This window comes from Hippocampus guttulatus, chromosome 10 (assembly GCF_054856545.1).
Source record: "Hippocampus guttulatus isolate MCC_2025c chromosome 10, RoL_Hgut_1.0, whole genome shotgun sequence".
NCBI classification, from domain to species: domain Eukaryota; kingdom Metazoa; phylum Chordata; class Actinopteri; order Syngnathiformes; family Syngnathidae; genus Hippocampus; species Hippocampus guttulatus.
The window spans coordinates 5,440,104-5,459,311 of NC_141270.1; the positions used below are offsets into that span (position 1 = coordinate 5,440,104).

Below are 19,208 nucleotides of genomic sequence, written 5' to 3' on the forward strand. Positions count from 1 at the left end.
GGGATGGATTTAATTGCTCAACTCATATTTCACAAACGCAATATTAATAAGAATCAGAATCGACTGAATATTAATACTGTTGTCGGCGTAAAAAGTGGTGTTTCAACATCAGTATTTTTGTAATTACGAAGCATTTTATTTGAAGAGAATTAATAATAGCAATATATGGAATTGGATTTGGTTGTAATTTCGCTTAGGTTTACTTTCTTTTTTTATTTATCCACAAGTGACGCGCGTTAAAAAAAAAAAAACTGCTTTGGCAGAGCTCCGCATTCTCCATGCAAGCGTACATTAATTAATGGTGTGGCCATCCACCTCCACGACAAACTCATGAAGACCACTTTCATGCACATCTCACACATTTCCCCAAACACGCACAATGCACATTTTAATCAAGCAAAATGTGCTATGATAATCAAACGGCAAGCTCAGAACACTTGCAACTACAACAGCACACCGTACAAAGTGCCAAGAGTCTAACACACTTGCAAACTCTCACACTAGCTCGTTTCTAATTAAAACGTCACAATCTCAACACGCTACAGTCCAAGGGGGTGTCCAAACTCGGCGCTCGAGGCCCGAGTTTGGACACCCCTGCGCCACACAGTCCACTGCATTGCCACGGCAACATCACACAAACAGATGATGACGATCCATTAATGGGAGCGATGGGTTAGCACAGATGTGTTTGTCGTTGGCATCCTCTTGCTATTTGACGCAAACTTTTCAGGAAGTTTATAGAGGTTGGTAGTTGATGAGAATTTGGCTTTAATTTCATCGGGCAAAGTTTGAAAATTGTGGAGAAAAAAAATACTCATTTGAACACAAAGTATCTGAGAACTTTTGTGAAATTCTCTCTCTCTGAAACTGCACAGCATTATGTCACCTCAAGATTTAAAGTCAGAATCGTTTTTATTATCGTAATTATCATTTTTTTAATTCTCTGAAAATGCCCAACAGGGACAATATAACACATTTGGTTTCCTGGGTTGCAAAAGACTTTTACCTTATTACGATGCTTCGCGACGGACGTTAGAGGGAAAACTGTGATTACTTTTGGGTGAGAATCAGGATAAAAGACCCGTTTTATTAGGATCCTTCAGCCTTGGTGGATTTTTGCCCAAAATAAATTTTCCATTCCAGTTCGAGAATCTGTTTTTGCTTTGATAGTAACAATAACAATAATGATAATGGAGACCAATGTGGTAATGGTTTGAATCCACTTTACAGCTGAACTGCACACATCAGCTGGTTGACTGACAGGCAATTGAAAGCTTTCAATAAAATAGTCTCAGAGTTACTCGGGTGTTGGTTGAGTCAACCTCATGGCCTGGGCGCAGCTCAGCCGTAAGCCGACCGACACACACGATGGAACTCACGAAAACATGCCCTGAGAGAGGTGAGGGGCGGCTCGCAACCCCCGCCCACCCTCCCCGTCCGCAGCATACCATTGCTGGAGCCCTGCCCTTGAACAAGGCACCGTTGGCCTCTCCTCCCTTACGCAGAGAGATATGAAATTCAGGAATTAGAGCACAGGGGGTGAGGGGGAGGGCAAGCGCAGAAAAATTGGGAATCATCTCAGAACCTCCGCGTATGCGTGCGCTTGTACTCACTGCTGCTCCTCTTGTGCGCGAGCGTGTCATCCAGCGAGTTGGACCCGGAGCCAACCGAAGAGCTGTCCTGGCTGTCGGCGGGGAAGGACAGGAAGCCGTCGCCGCACTCTGAGCGGGACGGCGTCAGCGTGAGGGAGCGCATTCGCTCGCGGCTTTTGGTCTTGAACTTCTTCATTTTAAGCGTAATCCAGTTGCCGCGCCTGGGATGGTAAAACACGTCGCTGATGTACGTTAAAGAGCAGAAATACTTTTTGGGTCTTTAAGTTGTTTCCAGTGCAAAACCATTTGGTTAGTGATTAAACGGGAACATTTTACCTCAATAATTAAATCAGGATGAAATTATCTTTAAGCGTGATGTTAAAAACTTGAAGTTGAAATGAAGTAAAACAGTCTTTAAAACACACTTAAGTTAAAAACGTTGGAATTTATTGAAATCAAGTTAAAATACAGTCCGTGTAAAACTGAATCCATCAAATTTAATATAATTTAATTTGTATTAATTATATTCTTGTTCAAATAAGCTACAATTCAAGGAATAAAATGTAATTTATTAAGATTGAATAATCCATTTCAATTAAAAAGTTCACAAAATAAAATCATGAGATAAAAATATGACTAAATTTGTAATTGATATTTTATTAATTTTATATTCCTTGATATGATGTGACATTAATTACAACTATATTGTTACTAAAAATGAAGTTTAATCAATTAAAACAGATCTCAAGGTGAAATAAATGTTAAAATAAATGAATGATTCATTCATGGATAAAAAATCATTCATTCATTTAAAAAAGAAAATTATCCAATTGGGTGAAATTAATTCAAATGAATTTAAATTTCAAAACATTTTATTTAGACAACTGCGGGGAGTTTTAAATTCTGAAAAAAAAATGTTTCGTGGACTTCTAATGCATATTTTATAGGTCTCCTTTCAAAGCTGCTGCTCACCTGCGTGGAGGTGAAGGATCATAGAACTTGTACTGGTCCATGATCTTCTCCTCCAGCTTCTCCTTCTGCCTCCTCAGTTCATTCAACTTGTCACTAAAAAGATGACAAATTCTCATTCGGGAGCCGTCGTCTGCTTTTTTTTTTTTTTTTAATTCAAAGAAAAACTGTTCTGCGCTTACATGTATTGTCTCTGCTCGACGTGGAACAGGTCTTTGCTCTCCATGGTCTGCTCCAGCAGCGTGCGGTTCTGCAGCATCAGCGTCTGGATCTGGTCCAGCAGGTGTCGGTTCTCCTCCTCCAGGTTGCCCTTCAGCTGACTCAACAGCTGAGAAGCACATTCAGAAGGAGAACCATACACCTTGGTAACTGTATCGTGGTGTCAAATATCCCTTTGTGGTGTTGTTCTGCCTTCATCGCGTGAGCTCTTTGGACCCTCTTGTGGTTGTTGACTGGGCCCTCACCTCGCACTGATTGGTGAGTTTGGTGGAGGTGATGTCCAGCTGTTGGTACTGCTCCTTCAGCTTGGAGAACTCGGCCTCCAGCCTGGTCTGCTCCAGCTTGGCGCCGTTCAGCTGACTCTTGATGTTCCTGTGGTCCAGCTGGAGGTTCTCGTTGTCCTTCTGCAGTTGGCGGTATGTGGTGTTTAATCTGTGGGTTAAACAAAGAACAACAAAAAAAAAAAAAAACAATCAATGGTGTGTTGAGTGTTTTTTTTTTGTTCCACTCCCTCCCTAGCCCACTCACTAAACAGGGCCTAACAATGTACCGGTACATATTAAACGTGTTCAATATTTAAAGCAGATTACACATTCACAATCGGGCCAAATTTTAGCCAGATTCCCCCTCGTGATCAAAGTCAGCTTGATTATTGCATCCGATTATCCCGAGTGATTATCCAGTGGTGTGGTCTGTAATAAGAGATCTTCCTCCCTGATCTGCTTATGCAAACGGTCACGGCCAAACAATCGTAAATGTTAAATTGAGTCAATATTTACAATGGCAAAGCTTTATACTGTACGTGTAAGAGCACATTTGCATACACAATCTGACCTGTCGTTTTCCTCTTTGAGCAATTTGCACTGGTCGGCCGTAGCTCGGTGGCCCTGATTCTCTGCGGACATTTTGTCTTGTTGTTCCTTGAGGTTCTTCTCCAGCTCCTCCAGATCTCCTTTCCTCTGCAGGAGCTGCTTATACCTGAGAGAATAAATCAATCTTATCCTAATGTCCCTCTCCTCCAACATAAAACATTGCTTCCAATGCCGATTTCCTCACTTGTCCTCCAGGTCGCGATGCTGCTGCTCCAGACTCTTGTGGGAGCTCTTCAGGCCGCCGTGCTTGCCGATGAGCGCCTCGAACTCGGACGCCTGCTTGTCGTGGAGCGCCGCCAGCTTCTCGTGGTCGCGCAGGAGCAGCTCGTACGTGGACCTGAGCTCCTCTTTCTCCCGCAGCGCTCCCTCGCGCTCGCTTTCCACGCTGCTCTGCTGGCCCTGCAGCTGAGCATGCTGCGCCATCAGGGTGGCGCCCTGCGAGCTCAGCGTGGAGTTTTCCACCTGGAAGGGACAAGCAAGGTCCACGTGTTATGACCCTTTGGGTCACTCATTGTTCCGAATGTGTCGTGTTGCAAACTTGTGAAAATAAAAGCACAGAAAGGAGAGGCAGGTTACTCACGTTCATACCTAAGGACAATTTGGAGTCTTCAATTGACCTGATATGTATATTTTGGGAAATCGGCAAAATATCCAAAACAGATTTCTTCCGGTTCTGATGCAAATTGTAAATTTGCACATCACAAAGGATAATCTCATGTCACAAAATGTTGAGTGACTCATTCGTGAAGTCTTAATGCGTTCAAATTGTCTTTGGAAAGATCACAAGACATTTTGAACCAATATGGATATGGCTACAATCCTATTCTGTTTTATTCAAACTAGTTTACTTGTGGCTAAAGCCCTCAGTATCAGTTAGTGTGACAGACAAATTAGAAAACATATGCTTCCAAACACAAACAAACGTAACCCCGTAGAGACGTTTGAGCAGGGACACCCCGTGGAAAAAAAAAACCAAACAAACAAAAAAAACTGCGAGACGCCAGTCAGTGTCAGTCTCGTGTCCCATAAGCTGGCTTTGAAAAGCTGCCAAACAAGGAGTTCAGGTCTAAATCCATAGTGGGGGAGCTAAGCAGGCTGGCGGGGTTGGGACAGAGCCAAAGAGGGGCAACTCCAGACTGACTAATGTGGGTGAAATGCTTTTAAAGAGGCCGGCCCTTTTGGCTCGCAACCAAATGCAAAAGCTTCCTCGGTTTAGATTGCTTTTCAAAGCACTGAAATCACTTGGACGGAAGTTCACCTGCCTGCTGATGTTCTAATCGATCCGTTTACATTTGAAATTTTTATATTTTTATATGTCAAGCCAACAAGACCTTTTTGAAGGCACCTTTGATCCAAGATCTCATTCACTCATATATTTTAATATGTTATAAATATCTTATCAATAATTGACATATTAAGCATGCCAATTCTTAAAATGACTAAAATGTCTTCTGTGGCAGATTTTTCATCAAGTATGAGCAGAACAAAATCAACCTTTTAAAGTATTCATGGACACTAACTGGGGCAAAAATCATTTCATTAAAGCCCCCCCCATGCAAATACAAAAAAAAAAAATCATAATTAAAAATGTTAAACTCATAAATAAATGAAGTGATATCTTATTGTTGCATACTACGATGATCATTATTAGTGGTTTTGTGTCCTCGATATAAGCCGCAGGCAGCGAGCTGCAGGGAAGCGTTTATTGCAATGCTGCCCCACAACCGCAGTTTTCTATTGTTTGCGCACATCACCTGCAGCTTGGCGTTCTGAGTCTGCAGCGTCGTGTTGTTCTCCTGCAGAGAGGCGGTCTGTCTCTGCACGGCCACGATCTGAGCCTGCAGGTTGGAACTCTGCGTCTCCAGTTGTTTGAGCTGGCTCCTCAGCGCTGCCTTCTCCGCCTGCAGCGTGGCATTCTAGGAGGAGGGGTGGAAAAACAAATACAAATTAACAAGAGAACGTGAATGGTGACGCGCCAGGCCTGAATTGGATTTCTGTTTAATGAAGTGAACCCGCAATGCGATGAAGAGTACGTTTGCATTTAGAATGGATTAAGAAATCCAGAAGGATTAGTTACACATGCAAAATCTCGCCATTAATTTGGAAATGCGGTGATGATGATATGGGAATTTTAGGAATGTAAGAAATCCCTCCCAATGTCCTGAATGAGCTGAACATTTGAGTTGGAATTTTGCCGTGAAATAAGACCACGAATGTTTCGCGAGGCATTCAAAGAGCTGGCCGACTCACATTGCGCTCCACCTCGATGAGTCTGTCCTTGACCTTGAGTAGTTCCCTGGTGGCCTCGTGGCTCTCCTTTTCCCATTTGCTGACCGCCTGGGGGTCCTCCACACCTCTAGGGGGCGAGCTCTGCACCATCCTCTCCTCCTCCTCCCTTTGACGCAGAGCCTCATAGTTCTTTTTCACCTGAGAGGAAAACACACAAGATAAATGAAGAAGCCTTTTGGACTCTTGTTTTGTGGTGTGCGTGTTGACCCGTACGGTCTTGAGTTCCTGGCGAAGCTGCTGGTTCAAAGTGGACGACTCCTGCAGTCTGGCCTCAAGGGCAGCGATCTTCTCCTCCTTGATCTCCAATGAGGACTTGAGCGTCGACTCCAGTTTGCTTTCTAGGAGCTTAAACCTGGGTAAAGACATTTGGATTTATTTTACGAATGCAAAAGTAGCACATTATATTTGTTATTCCTTCCAGATTCTGAACAAGACGATGAGCTACTTTTCAGCTGTCACTATCCCACTGCACGAGCAATTGTTGAAATAGACGGCACCTCAATCTAAAGTGAGCCGCAGACCTGATTTATTTAGAGTCCCGGTTGCACTACCTGAGATGACAGACCGAGTTCGAAATGAACTTGTGGATACCTGTCGTCGGAGTCCTCGTCGAGCAGCAGCCTCTCCTTGTTGAGTCCAATCTTTTCCAGCTCATGCGTCAGTTTTTCCAGGTCGTTGTTGATCTGCTGAGTGCGCACCTTCTCGCTTACCAATTCCTAATCACAAACAAAGGGAGGATTTGTTTCATTTCACTCCAACTAAAACAGGCCATTTCTTCATCTTTTCCCACAAACCTCTCTCAGCGTGATGAGGGTCCTCTTATCAATGGTGCCTTGTTTGACCAGTTCCTTGTTCTCTCTCTCCAGGTCTTTGACCCGTGTGCACGAGTCCCGGAAAAAGATCATCTCCTTGCCCATGGTACGGTTCTCTTTCTCCAAGATGGCGATACGCTGGTTGCCGTCGTCCAGCTTGGAGTCGCGAATTTCAGCCTGCTGCCTCAGCCGCTTATTCTCCTTTTCCAGGAGCTTCTTATCCTTTTCCAGTTGGGAGCTCTCCTGCTCTAGCGTCTTATTCTGGAACCATGACAGTAGACGAGTCCAAAAATGTACCTGGTGTTATAATCGGCGCCTCATTTCTCCACCCACCTCCTGCTCCAGTTGCTCCAGACGCTTACTGGAGATCTTGAGCTCCTCCAGATTGCGTTGGAGGGTTTGGTTCTCGGACTCCACCTCCTGAAGCTCGGCCTCCAGCTGCTGGATCTTCTTGCTGCTGTTCTCCAGCGCTTTCTGCAAGCGCTGGTTTTCGGTGTCCAGGCCCTGGTAGCTCACCTAGGGTGATGGGAGCGGTCAGAGTAGGACGGAAAAACAAAGTTGACTGCTTGTGGTGAGTCAGAGGCACCATTAAAACTATCACCGGCGGACCCGTTTGGCGGGAAGGTCTCACCTCTAATCTCTCCGTTTTCTTGGAGGTGGCTTTGAGGAGCTCCAGGCTGCGCTTAAGCTGGCTCCTCTCGCTCTCCAGCTCCCTGTTCTCGGCCTCGAGCTGCACGGCCTTGACCCCGGCTGAGCGGAAGCTCTCGGCCGAGCGTCGCACCTCAAGGTTCTCCTGCTCCAGCTGCGAGTTCTCCTTCTCCAGCGCCTCCAGCTGGAAGGCCATGTTCTTCAGACTGTCCAGCTTCTTCTTGAGGCGCCGGCTCTCCGCCTCCAGGTCGGTGTTCTCCTTCTCCAACGACGATACCTTCAGGTGGAATAAACGGAGAAGACCGTTGCCTCAAACACTGGCAGGATTTCAAAAGTTCTGATCTAATTTTGATGACGGTGGGTTGCCTCAGATGATAAGTCAGTCTGTAATTCCAATGTCTAACATGAATAATAAAATGATAAAGCATTGAAATTCACAGCGCAGAGGCTAAAGTAGGGATGGGAAAAGTATGGCCTGCTGTTTTTTTTTAAATCCAGAGAATTAAATTTTGCGGTATTTCTTCCAGGAAACGACAAGAACCAACCTTCTCGCAGGTGATTCCCAAACTGGCCACTCTCTTCTGCAGACTTTCGTTGTCCCGCTCCAACTTCTGTATCAGAATCTCCAACTCCTCCGCTCTCTCGCCCTTCTCTTTCAAGGACTCCAGTTCTTTTCCTGCAGACAAACGGCCGCCGTGTTGATCCGACGGAGGAAAAGAAAACAGACACACGAGAAAGTGCTGGCGGAGATGTTGGCCTCACTCAGCTGTTTCCGCTCAAACTCCATCTTGTTGAGCTTGCCCGTGGTCTCGCAGATGGACTCATGGAGGATGCGGTTCTCCTTCTCGACGTCCTTGACGCGAGCCTCGACGCCCACCTGGCTGCGTTGACGCAGAGATGACACCGTCTGGCTTAGATGCTTGTTCTCCTGCTCCAGACCCTTCAGCTGCGGACACAACACAACTCAACTGAGCATACTGTGCTTCAGGAGACATAACCAGTGATGTCATGCGGTAGCACTCAGCGGTAAACGAGTCTGCCTGTTAGGGGATGGCTGGGAGGTCAAAAAGATCCCACTTGGAGTGCGTAAAGGCAGACAAACAGTTTCACCCACACGTGAATTAAGAACATGACCAGATGTAATGTAGCAATGTCGTCTTTAAAAAGCATCCCTGCGTGACTTCAAAAAGCATTAAAGAGCACTTTTCAAAAGTATAAATTGACAGTAGGTTATACTTTAATGCAGCATTACTTGTATGAGAACGGAATCGAGCTACCATGATTAACACGAGCATCAAGCTCATTTTGGTTGAAATGTGTGATTTGACTCATTTTCAGGTATTACTCAGACATTTTCCTGGAAGCAGTAACACAGAAGCACACATTTTTCTCTAACCACAGTAATCTTGGAATCTATCATGTGGCGTCGTCCATGCTGTGTTTCATCGGTCAAACACGTGAAGTAATCGAAAGTGTCCTATTTGGGTCGAACCGCTACAGAGTCTCCGTGGACCCCTGACAGTGAATCAGAGCATCTGCATCTAGGCCAAGCAGTCATAAAAACAGCTCCTCTTAGAAAATGCACTGTCATTGCTCGCTTTTGGTAAATGGCAAATGACGCACATTATTTTCCAAAATAGCTTCCTATGGGGAATAAAATGATCAATGAACATTTTGTTTGTGCGTGCTCCACATTCCCAAAGGAGGAATGAAATACTGTCATGTTTGGTATAATGACTGCCTCGTGTGATCAAGTAAGTAAGCCACATGATCCATTCAGGGCATTTTTGCACAAAATGGAGGTCATTCCAGTTAGACTTAGATTGAGGTCACATTTAAAGTGTCATGCCGAAACCGATTGTGATCTGGTACCTGTCTCTCGGAATTTTCCCGCAGCGTTTCCAGCGTCTTCTCCAGTAAGGCTTTCTCCTTCATCAGATCCGTGCTCAGCGACTCGGCGCTGCGGAGTGACTCTTTCTCGGCCGTCAGTTCACTTTTCAGATGCTCCAGCTGCACACAAATCAGTCCGCAGTGAGAATAATAATAATCAATATATTAATTTTGTGTCGATTTAATTGTTTATGAATTTTGTCTCGTGTCAACCAGGAGAGGCCCTGTTGGTTCAGTCAACAGTTGTGCGCTGTCCAACGAAGTCAACACAATGTCAGCAATGACGCTTGTTTATTATGATGTCAATTTTAAAAACCTTATTTGCCTGAAAAGTCTAATATATATGCTGTACTCGTGTTATTGAGGTGTAACTGGGTAACCGGCCTCTGAGTTGCTTCTATTTTGATGCCACTGTCAGTGTGGTCCGCATTGTGTCCATGCTTGTGCTAAAAACAGGTCCACATCGTGTTTGTGAACCTGTTTTTAGCACAAAGCATGGACACACCAAATTCGACACAGATTAGTGCCCTTTTAATATTATGTGCTTTCAATTTTTTTAAGCACTGCTACTAAAGGCATCAATGCATCCTGAGATAAAATCCGCGCTTGTGTAGGAAGAAGAACAGAATTGTAATAGAGCAAGCCCGCAGGAGGCGTACCTCCCTGCAAAGAGGCTCCTCTGGGCGAGGGGCATTTAGGGTGTCACTGAGTGGGAAAAGAAAAGGCAAAGCCAAGCAGGTGGGATATACAGCTGTGCTTGCATGGTCCTTTTCTTACACTCTCCAAATACTTTCTGCTCATTTCTCTCTGGTACTTCTGGTGGTGTGGGAAAAGGTCGAAAGACCAGCCATCGGATGCATTTGTATTAGAGTAAAATGAGCAATTTCTATTTAGCAACGTGAGAATAAGCGAAAATATTTAATAAAAAAAAAAAAAGCATTGGACCAATGACAGAGCCATGTTGTGTACCTCCCAAGGAATAACATCAACATTGCTCACTTTCTGGTTCAGCCTCTGGTTCTCCTGGCTGACTTTGCCCAGTTTGGCCACCGAGTCCAAACCAGTGCCTCCCCGGAGCTCCTCCACAGTCTTCTGCAGCGTCTGGTTGTCCTTCTCCAATTTTAGCAGCCGACTGGATGTCAGCTCGTTCACCTCTTCGCCGAGGGACTTCTGAGGTGCTGAGGCAGAAACGAGCAGATAATTAAATGCAGCTTTGTCAACAAAATGTAAATTAAAAAGAGACAGATGATGCCGTTTCCCCACAATACAAGCATGTATAATCGATTCCGTTCCCCCCCCCCCCCCCCCCCCCCAACAACAGGTCCCCTTTGAGACAAAGCCCCATGGTGTTAGGTTCCAGGTGTAAAAGCTGTTAAATGTTATTTCAATAAACAACAAGTCATTATGCAGATCCCCGGCTAGTTAAACCTCTTAACAGTTTAATAACTGAAAAGAACAGATTATCTTCCGGGAGCCGCTGAATATCAATAACAAGACTTTGGCCAAGAGTCGAGGCCTAGCCAATGGAAGATTGCCACGATGGTTTGTGGCGCCTGGTTCTTCTTACCCTCAGTCAGCTCTGGTGTTTTGGACAGTTGTTCTAGCTCCCAGCCCAGGTGTAAGGACTCATCCATGCTCTGTTTCTGGGCCATTTCCAGCACCAGGTTTTCCTCCAACAGCTCCTCCATTCGCTTGCGATCTAAATCTCGCTCCTGATGGAAACAACTTGATTTTAGAAGTGCTAAAACAGCAACCCGATCTCTTTCCACATGTCTCTTACCATCTCCAGATCATGGATTTTGGATTTTAGCTGCAGATTTTCCTTCTCCAGGAGGTGCAGTTTGTCAGATCGGCTCCTGCTGGCATCCAACTGCTCCTCCAGCATGGTTTTGGTCTCCAGCAGGACCTGATTGTCCTCCTTCAACTCCTACACAATTCATCACAGAGCAAAAACGCAGAACTCCACTCAGTTTAAAAATCAACTTGCGTTGCTTGCACGCCTTTATAGAGCAGAGAACCTTACGGTGTGTGCTACTCTATGTGGATGCCATGTGATTCACGATAAGGCAGGAAAATACAGGGCTGCTAAACCCCAAGGCAAAATCTGAAAACCTGTACTCCTCGCAGTGAAAGGGTTCAAGACAATATTTTTTCAACTTGTATTCTTTACATCACAGTAAATATAATCCCCTTGTATGAGCGTTTATTTGTACCGGTTTTGATCAAATATACAGACATAAGCAGTCAAATAAATAGACATAAGACAGACAAGCAAGTTACGCTCTTTCATCATCTCGTTTTCAGTGTTGAACTAAATCACCGTACCTCCACTCTGGCCTTGTAGAACTCAATATCGTGGAGTCTCTCCTTGTAGCGGCACAGCTCGCTCTCCAGCTTGTCCACGCGGATGGCTTTCTCTCGGAGGGCGTCCAGCTCGTCGCGGTACGCCCGGGCCGAGCGAGCGTCTGATAGAAGCTGGTAGCTCTTAATGAGTTGAAAGACAAAAGTAGATGCATTCATGTAAACGCTCACCATTTTACGTTATCGGAGAGACTGTTCGCTGTTGTCTCGGTAAGCAACAGAGTTGACCATTTGTAGGAGGCATTTATTTTTCTGTAGTAGATCCAGACCCCCACATCTTGGGCTCAGATGTTTGACAATAATGTCGGTTTATGAACAACAGCTTCAACAAAGGTAATTATGGTTACCACATTTTTTTTCTCCTTTTTTTCTCCTTCTAAAAAGAAGGCAGCTATTTGTAGGAGGTATTTTTTTTTTAAGTGGCTAACATCCTTCATCATGAATGATGAAGAATGCATCTCCAGGAGAAAACCTTTATCTCATTAAGTGGATGACAAAGCCTGCATAACGCGATCGACTGTTAACTCTTTCATATCCACGTGTGCGCGATAGCATCTTGGAAATCACAGGTTACTGAATGTCCCCCACCCCGAGAATGAAAAGGAGGGATCTATTGGAGGGAGGCGTTCAGTTATCTTCATTATCCGCTGACTCTAATGTCCAGGTGTGAAGAGTGGCCTCTTGGAACTGCACCGCACACGGCTGTTATCCACGGAGCATTTTTTTCATTTTCATACAGTTCTCCTGGAGGAGAAATTAGTTAACCTTTGGCAAGATTACGCCTGCCTTTAACAATGTCAGGTCCCCGGAATCTAAGGGCGAGCACGCACGGACCAAAGTGACGAAGATTGCTTTTAGCCTCTCTCAACCATCTACGTAAATTGGTCACCATTTTCAATGGTCACATGATGCCAAACGTGCGATCAACTTGAACTAGCTATACCAATGGCGTATGGGGCCATTGGCTCCCGGGTGCCTCGTGTGCTAGCAGGGTTTTAAGTAGCCAGTGGTGTCCACGGTGTCCTCCATTGCCTTGACCTCACCCACCTCGATTAGCTGCGGTGTCTACCAAACAGCGTGAGGCTGCTGCCTCAAGCTAAAGACGGCGCCAATTATAGCAACTGCTAAAGAGCGAGAGCCAATTAAGAGTCACGGAGATAACAAATACGAGTAGTAGGAGGTGTACTACTACGTTGTGTTCCACTTACCTCCTGTTGGATCCTCTTGAGCTCCACTTCCATGTTCTCCAGCTCCTGCCGCGTGTCAAGAAGCTGCTCGCTCTTCTCTTCCCTGGAAAAGCAACAAAGACGTTTAACTGCGATAAACTAGATGCGTGAAGCTAACAGAATGGACTGCTGTGAAACATTAAAAATAGCGCCCTTCCGGAAAAACAATAAAAGCACTTTCGCTCACGGGCGCAGCGCTTCGTATCCTTCCCAATTAGCGGATCAGTGCACGGGGCATCAGACATTACCACGCCGACTTCACCTAGCTGTCAACTATGCCTCACTTATCAGAAGCCAATGCTAACTTGTGCATCCAAATATGTGTTGAAACTCGCTATGGTGACAGTACAGTGGTACCTCTACTTCCGAAATTAATTGGTTCTGGAAGAAATTTCTTAACTAAAAATATTTTGTAAGTAGAGACACGTTTTCCATGTTAAAGCCCTACTCTGTTCATTCTCTATATTTCTTAGAAAATTCCACATCAGGTGGCAACAACGTTGCTAATAAAAGTGCACAAGAAAAAGCTTTACACGATGGCCTAGATTACAGCGTACCAAATGAAATTTCACGGAAATACACGGTAGCTCATGTGTATATTTCCCAGTCGTCCTGACCTGAATTTGACTCCGACTACATCCAACAAGCTCCGTCTGCCGAGCGTCACACTCGACACCAAACGACAGTTACAACTCCAAGATAAACAGCAACCGACATGCAAATGTGTCTGCAGCTTCATGACAACATCTCAATAAGGCAATGGTATCCTTCATGGAGATCCCTTTATGTAGTTCTGTTTTCATTTAAGCAGTTCTCCCCTCCTCCAACTCTTTCCCCAAATCACAAACACCTGTCAGATCCTGCCATGAAGATTAGCTGCAGGCTCACATTTTGCATGCAGCTGGCTGGGCTGCTCACGGTTTAACACACTTTGCACCTTAGCAAACACTGGTGTGCGCTGCTATATTTAAACGCCCCCACCCCCCACCTGCCTTTGATACGCTTTATTCTCTCATAATAACTATGATATGGTCAACATTAAGCTCTTGGCAGCTACATGGTACGGGATTGTCATCAGCTAGCGGCTAACAGTTTCTGTTGCCAGCTAAATACTACGCTTTGTTCATCGTGCACACCATATCCGCTACTTAGAACCTAATGGTGTCTTTTAGCCGCTAAATTATACTCTACCTGTAGGCCCAGGTCCACCAGACATTCAAACAACTTCTTCCCCCTCGCTATTAACTCATTCAGTACCAGCCAATTCTAGACCAAGTCTGAAAAGACGTTTAAAAACGTCTTTGGGAGTGAATGAGTTAACTCCCTAAACAGAAACTCAAATCTATAGTGGCTTTTGGCATTCTTGCACACCCCTAATCATTGTAGCTCCAGCTCTCTACATACTAGAACAATTGTCGTTCATCAATATTCCACAGCAGCAGACACTTGAAAGCGCTCAAGGAGTTTCTGTATATTCGCACACCTAAAGTTGTACCACAATTCCTGCTGCTGGCCACTTAAAAATGGTGCAACAATTATCTGCACAACCGTCATCGTACTGTATTGCCCCATTGATCACTTTATGTCTGCTCGATGACTACGCACATTGTCGCACAGCTGCCATTGGGTGGGGCTACTGGACAATGGTACCCTTACATGGAGGAAAATCTTTCGATACTTATACGTTCATGTCTTTGTTTTTCGTCGTTGCTTGGTATACTAGTGTAGCCTATACTATCGGAGACAAATTCCTCGTGTGTTCTACATACTTGGCCAATAAAGATGATTCTGATTGAATTCACTTTAACTGTCAATATACAATGTCCTCCTTCGAGTCGCTCGCTGTGCCCATCTTCAAGTCACTAGTTGTGCCCGTTAGCGGCTAAATGCGACCCAACCCTTTGTGTTGCAATCTGTGACAATGCCAGAGCAACCGCCAAACAACAACAACGACTAATGATCTTGATTTATATTCCCAGCTCCACTTCCAAGCAAAGAGTGGCGCCTGCAGTGATGGAACGCCACAACAAACGAGTCCAATTTTCCCCGGAGGAGACTTGTTGTCATCCATTTTAGCATTTAACGGTCCATCTTTGCAAGCGGAACAAAACAATCTCATTAAAAAGTACTGTCGACTGTCTGGGCCTCATGACATTGAAACAAATTAACCTACTGTATGTGCAACACTGAAATACTCACCCACTGAAATGAAAGCTCAAGTTGGAAAATTCATTAAAACACCACATATATATACTTTATGAGAGCACCTTCACTTGTTTGGATGTCCGAGTATACAGTGATGGTCTCCACTGAGATTTGCGCTTTATATGAACGCTGTATTCGTGCCTTATGAATGCTCTTATACGCCTATCCTGTGTAAATCAGGAAGTAGCTAAAACCTAGCTATCTTGCTGGCTGGTTGTTTGTCTGGTCGGCCATTTGAGTACAGGAAAGAATAAAATACTGTCAGGATAGCCAGGTAGTTAGTCTGTTAACTATCCAGCTTTTAAGTAGGTAGGTGGTTAGTGCATTCATTACTTTCTTATCTATGGCAGGAATGGTACACACCGAAACAGAATCGAAATGGCACCTCCCTCTCTTCATGAACTACAGTAAGAAGTACCACAACATTACCTAGCTATTTAGTTGGTTAGATAGTCATTCACAGTTGGAATGTTAGGAATGCTATCGTTGAACGAAATCAAAACTGCACCATCAGTTCTATACGAATCAGGAAGTAGCAAATTATTGAATAACGAGCTTGTCAATTCACAGTCAGTTGGCCATTTGAGTCATCATGGCAGAATACGGTCGGTGAAGCATCAACCGGGACGTCGCAAATCATTAGCTAGTTAGCTAATAGAGAAACAAAACAGAGACTCACAATTCTTGCCGCAGACGTCTAATCTTTGCCTTGGCATCAGCCAACTCCACCGAGAGGTGCTGTCGGCTCTCTGTCCTCCTCATGCTGGGGGAGCCGTTGGGCGACTGGGCCGGACCGGTACCCAGCGGAGACAGCTGAATACAGTCCCTCTCTTGGGTCAGCTCCACGATAGTCTGGACCAAAGGAAAGATGAGTTTGAATTGGCACAAATTAAACTAAACCAGCCTTGGTTAACGGTTCTACGCTGATATGACAATTAAGTATTTTTAACTAGAAAAAAAAGGGCTTTGCGACAGTAACATGATCCCCGGGCTGTGACAGGAAATGGACTTTTAATTGAGAACTTCTGGATAGCACACTGGTAATCTGGAGGCGATTATATATACACGCATGCACGCACACACGCACTTGTATCAGTTGTCGGCATCTGCCCCCTATGGCTGGAAACACAAGTGACGCGTGATTGGTGAGAAAAACACGCACACAGACACTCCAATCGTTCACCCATGAGACAGTTAAACAATCTGCAGCCTTTTCCTTCCTGAGGCCACTTGCTTGTGGTCAACAACTGAACATGGTGAAATCCATTCCGCATGAACAAGTTCCTCTCGCATCTCCTCGTTGCGTCTGTGAGCAGCTAAATGCTAACATGTCCACCTTGAAGTCAGCCGTTGTGTCGCTCATTTTGTCTGTTCTCAGCTCAATGCTGAACATCGTGGCAGTTAATTCGTGATTTTGAAATTGCTGCCGTTTGAGTTATTATTCCAGTGACAAAGTTAACACAACAACTATCCATTCTGCATGATTAAGGAAGCAACAAAACCGTATATCTCCTTACCTCCAGCTGCGTGTCCCTGTCATTCACCACGTGTTTGAGATGAAAGGCCAGATTCCTGGATAGGCTTGCCAGGTCCTCGGCGGGCAGCTCCCCACTTTCCAGCCACTGCAGGTCCACGACGTTCTCCGGGTTGTGCGTTACCTTTAAATCACACTCTAACATCAGTGAGAAGACCGTGGGAGATTGAGCGTGAGGGATATTCACCTCTTGGATGTGGGAAGCGATGGCAGCTTTGGTGTTGAAATCAAGAGTCTGGATGCGTTCGATGTAATCTTCCTTTTTCTCACACTGGAGACAGAAGTACAGTAATTGTTTGTTTGTTTTTCACGAGCAATCGTGCTTGCTTTTATGTGCATTATGACATTATTTGAAAAAAAAAAATCTAATAAAAATCTCCCATACACCTCCTGTAGAATTAAATTAGTGACCGTGGAACAGAATATGACCATGACTACATCGCATCAATCTCTGATCGTTACTCATGATGCGTTTACTGTCATGTTGAGAAAAGACAATCAGCAGGCTTATGCTCCCATTCATTGATGGCTTTGATGTGTGAAAAACACCTCTTTTGACGGACAGAGACAGTGCCGGCCTGCGAAAAGCAGAACCCATGCATAATTGATGCCCACTGAAATGGATTGGAGGGGGAAAAAATAGAAAAATGGGGGGAAGGCACCAAACTCTCCAAGATATAAAAAAATATACTGTATATACATTGAAAAAAAATCTGCATGTTCTGAATTGCAGTCGCCTGTACGTAACACTGTGTGAATGAGTGTAATTCTTTCCATGAGGTTTTTGTGGCTTTTGACAGTATGCCGTAAAGTTAAGACTGGGTGCTTTATTGTTTTTAATGGTTAACTATGTCATTTACATTGTTAGCCGTACAGCCCAATTTCCAAAGTCCTTTTCAAACTAATGTTACCAAATCAATTTAAAAAAAAAAAAAAAAAAAACCACCAATCTGCCTGATTAAAGATTTTACGTGTTTAACAAAACCATTTCAATATAACGATGCTGTTATGTAAGCTAACAACGTGAAGGACATTTTTTTCTTTTCACAATGGTGACAGCTTGTGTGGAACAGATTTCAGTGCATTGAAGTCAAGAGATGGGTCTTTACCTGAACAGCACAGCCCAGAAGCAGGAGCAGCAGTTTCTTCATCTCCTCCAGACCTCGCTCTTAAGAACAGAAATGGGGAAATGTGTCACACATTTAAGTAAGTAAGATTATTTGAGTAATTTATTTGTTTATTTGAACCTGTGTTCCCATGAACCCTCCTATTACTGTTTATATTATTTTTCAGGAAATGAAATATTGTCTCTGGGTTAATTTGACCCAGGGCACGATTGCTGGATCCAAACGTGCAAGAAATATACTGAAAGACTACTTTGGTATGTCGTAAAATACTTAGTTTTAAATGTAGTTTAATTGGTTCTATCTGAACAAGTCCCTTCGGAGTGCCGGTCCACCCATCAAATTGAAATTAAACACTTAAGAGGTCACTATGACATCCTTTTTGAGGATGTTTTCCTCAATGAAAAGACCAAATTAACTTGCAAACTCGTCAGCTTGCTGTACAGGCCACAACTCATCTGCTGGATTTTAACCAGGTGTTGAGAGTCTGTATGTGTGTCACAGTGAATAAGCGCAAGGTATCGTGATTACACTGAGGTTGTGGGTGTAGAGTTGTGACACGGAGATTTATGTGAACGTGCAACACACAAGGGGCAGACGATGAAGAAGGTTATTAACCTCTGACTTTACCCTTTTGAACATGAGAAGACAGGAACAAAAGAGGCAATGCAGTACTTGCTTCGGAAAGCCTCGCCAAGTCCAATTAAAGGCGTGTGAGAGGTCACAAATTCATTAGGTAACAGACTCGCTCAGGCCACTACATTTGGTACACTGCACCGAAGCATGCTCAGTACAGGGTGGACCTCCACCAAGGTAAAAATAAAATAAAAATTGGAGGAAAATGCTTTTATTTTTCTGTGGGTGTTCCAAATGGATGTAATGTCATTACAGGGGTTTTCCATGCTGTGACAATGAGGCGCTTTAAAGTGGCCACTCCTGGTCCACAAATTGACAGTCAAGCCGGACTCCAACACCCTAAAAAAAACGCTCTTCCGCCTTCTCTCCATGAAAAGCGCACACTTATGGCAGACCACATGGTGCTCTAACACAGCCATGCCAGTGCGAAGCTCCATTCCGCAAGTAAAAGTAAATATAAACAATTTTTCATCATCCATTAGTTGTTGATTAATCGTTGCATCTCAACAGGATATTCAAAGAGCATTCACAAAAAGTTCAATGATCGAATTGAATGTCATCTGCTTGAGCAAGTGTACCTAAGTTAGTGTCCCCATGAGTGTTAAGTAGAAAATTGAGGCACGTGGAGGGGGGCGGGGGGGACTTCGATGAGTTGATGTCTGACAAAAGTCAGCTTAGCGGGAACTTCTATTAGCACCGCCGCTTCGAGACGGGGAAGCGGATTTAGCGCGGCAACAAAGGCAGGCGAAGATAAGCAGCCCATGCGTGGACATATAACAGCGAGAGAGAAGCGAAGGAGCAAGCAGGCGCTGCAGGAGGGAGAGATGAAAG

At 44.4% G+C, this 19,208-nt stretch overlaps 1 protein-coding gene across 6 annotated transcripts in view; it reads right to left on the reverse strand.

Annotated features, from left to right (window-relative positions):
* The window catches only part of ccdc88ab (coiled-coil and HOOK domain protein 88ab), a 51,832-nt gene that overhangs the window by 10,551 nt on the left and 22,073 nt on the right, over window positions 1-19,208 (reverse strand). For 5 of the 6 annotated variants that reach the window (XM_086122105.1, XM_086122103.1, XM_086122100.1 and 2 more), the window contains 26 exons: window positions 17,727-17,785; window positions 16,805-16,888; window positions 16,601-16,741; window positions 15,763-15,935; window positions 12,861-12,942; window positions 11,617-11,775; window positions 11,072-11,218; window positions 10,859-11,003; window positions 10,291-10,469; window positions 9,274-9,411; window positions 8,164-8,347; window positions 7,947-8,077; window positions 7,385-7,678; window positions 7,087-7,269; window positions 6,736-7,014; window positions 6,533-6,657; window positions 6,155-6,293; window positions 5,903-6,079; window positions 5,407-5,568; window positions 3,837-4,114; window positions 3,615-3,758; window positions 3,026-3,212; window positions 2,744-2,889; window positions 2,565-2,657; window positions 1,614-1,813; window positions 1,449-1,496 (listed from right to left, as the gene is read on the reverse strand). In XM_086122105.1, the coding sequence (XP_085978231.1) occupies window positions 1,449-1,496; window positions 1,614-1,813; window positions 2,565-2,657; window positions 2,744-2,889; window positions 3,026-3,212; window positions 3,615-3,758; window positions 3,837-4,114; window positions 5,407-5,568; window positions 5,903-6,079; window positions 6,155-6,293; window positions 6,533-6,657; window positions 6,736-7,014; window positions 7,087-7,269; window positions 7,385-7,678; window positions 7,947-8,077; window positions 8,164-8,347; window positions 9,274-9,411; window positions 10,291-10,469; window positions 10,859-11,003; window positions 11,072-11,218; window positions 11,617-11,775; window positions 12,861-12,942; window positions 15,763-15,935; window positions 16,601-16,741; window positions 16,805-16,888; window positions 17,727-17,785 (4,077 nt within the window). The remainder of the gene's footprint in view (window positions 1-1,448; window positions 1,497-1,613; window positions 1,814-2,564; window positions 2,658-2,743; window positions 2,890-3,025; window positions 3,213-3,614; window positions 3,759-3,836; window positions 4,115-5,406; window positions 5,569-5,902; window positions 6,080-6,154; window positions 6,294-6,532; window positions 6,658-6,735; window positions 7,015-7,086; window positions 7,270-7,384; window positions 7,679-7,946; window positions 8,078-8,163; window positions 8,348-9,273; window positions 9,412-10,290; window positions 10,470-10,858; window positions 11,004-11,071; window positions 11,219-11,616; window positions 11,776-12,860; window positions 12,943-15,762; window positions 15,936-16,600; window positions 16,742-16,804; window positions 16,889-17,726; window positions 17,786-19,208) is intronic. The other variant, XM_086122101.1, reaches the window with a different exon arrangement.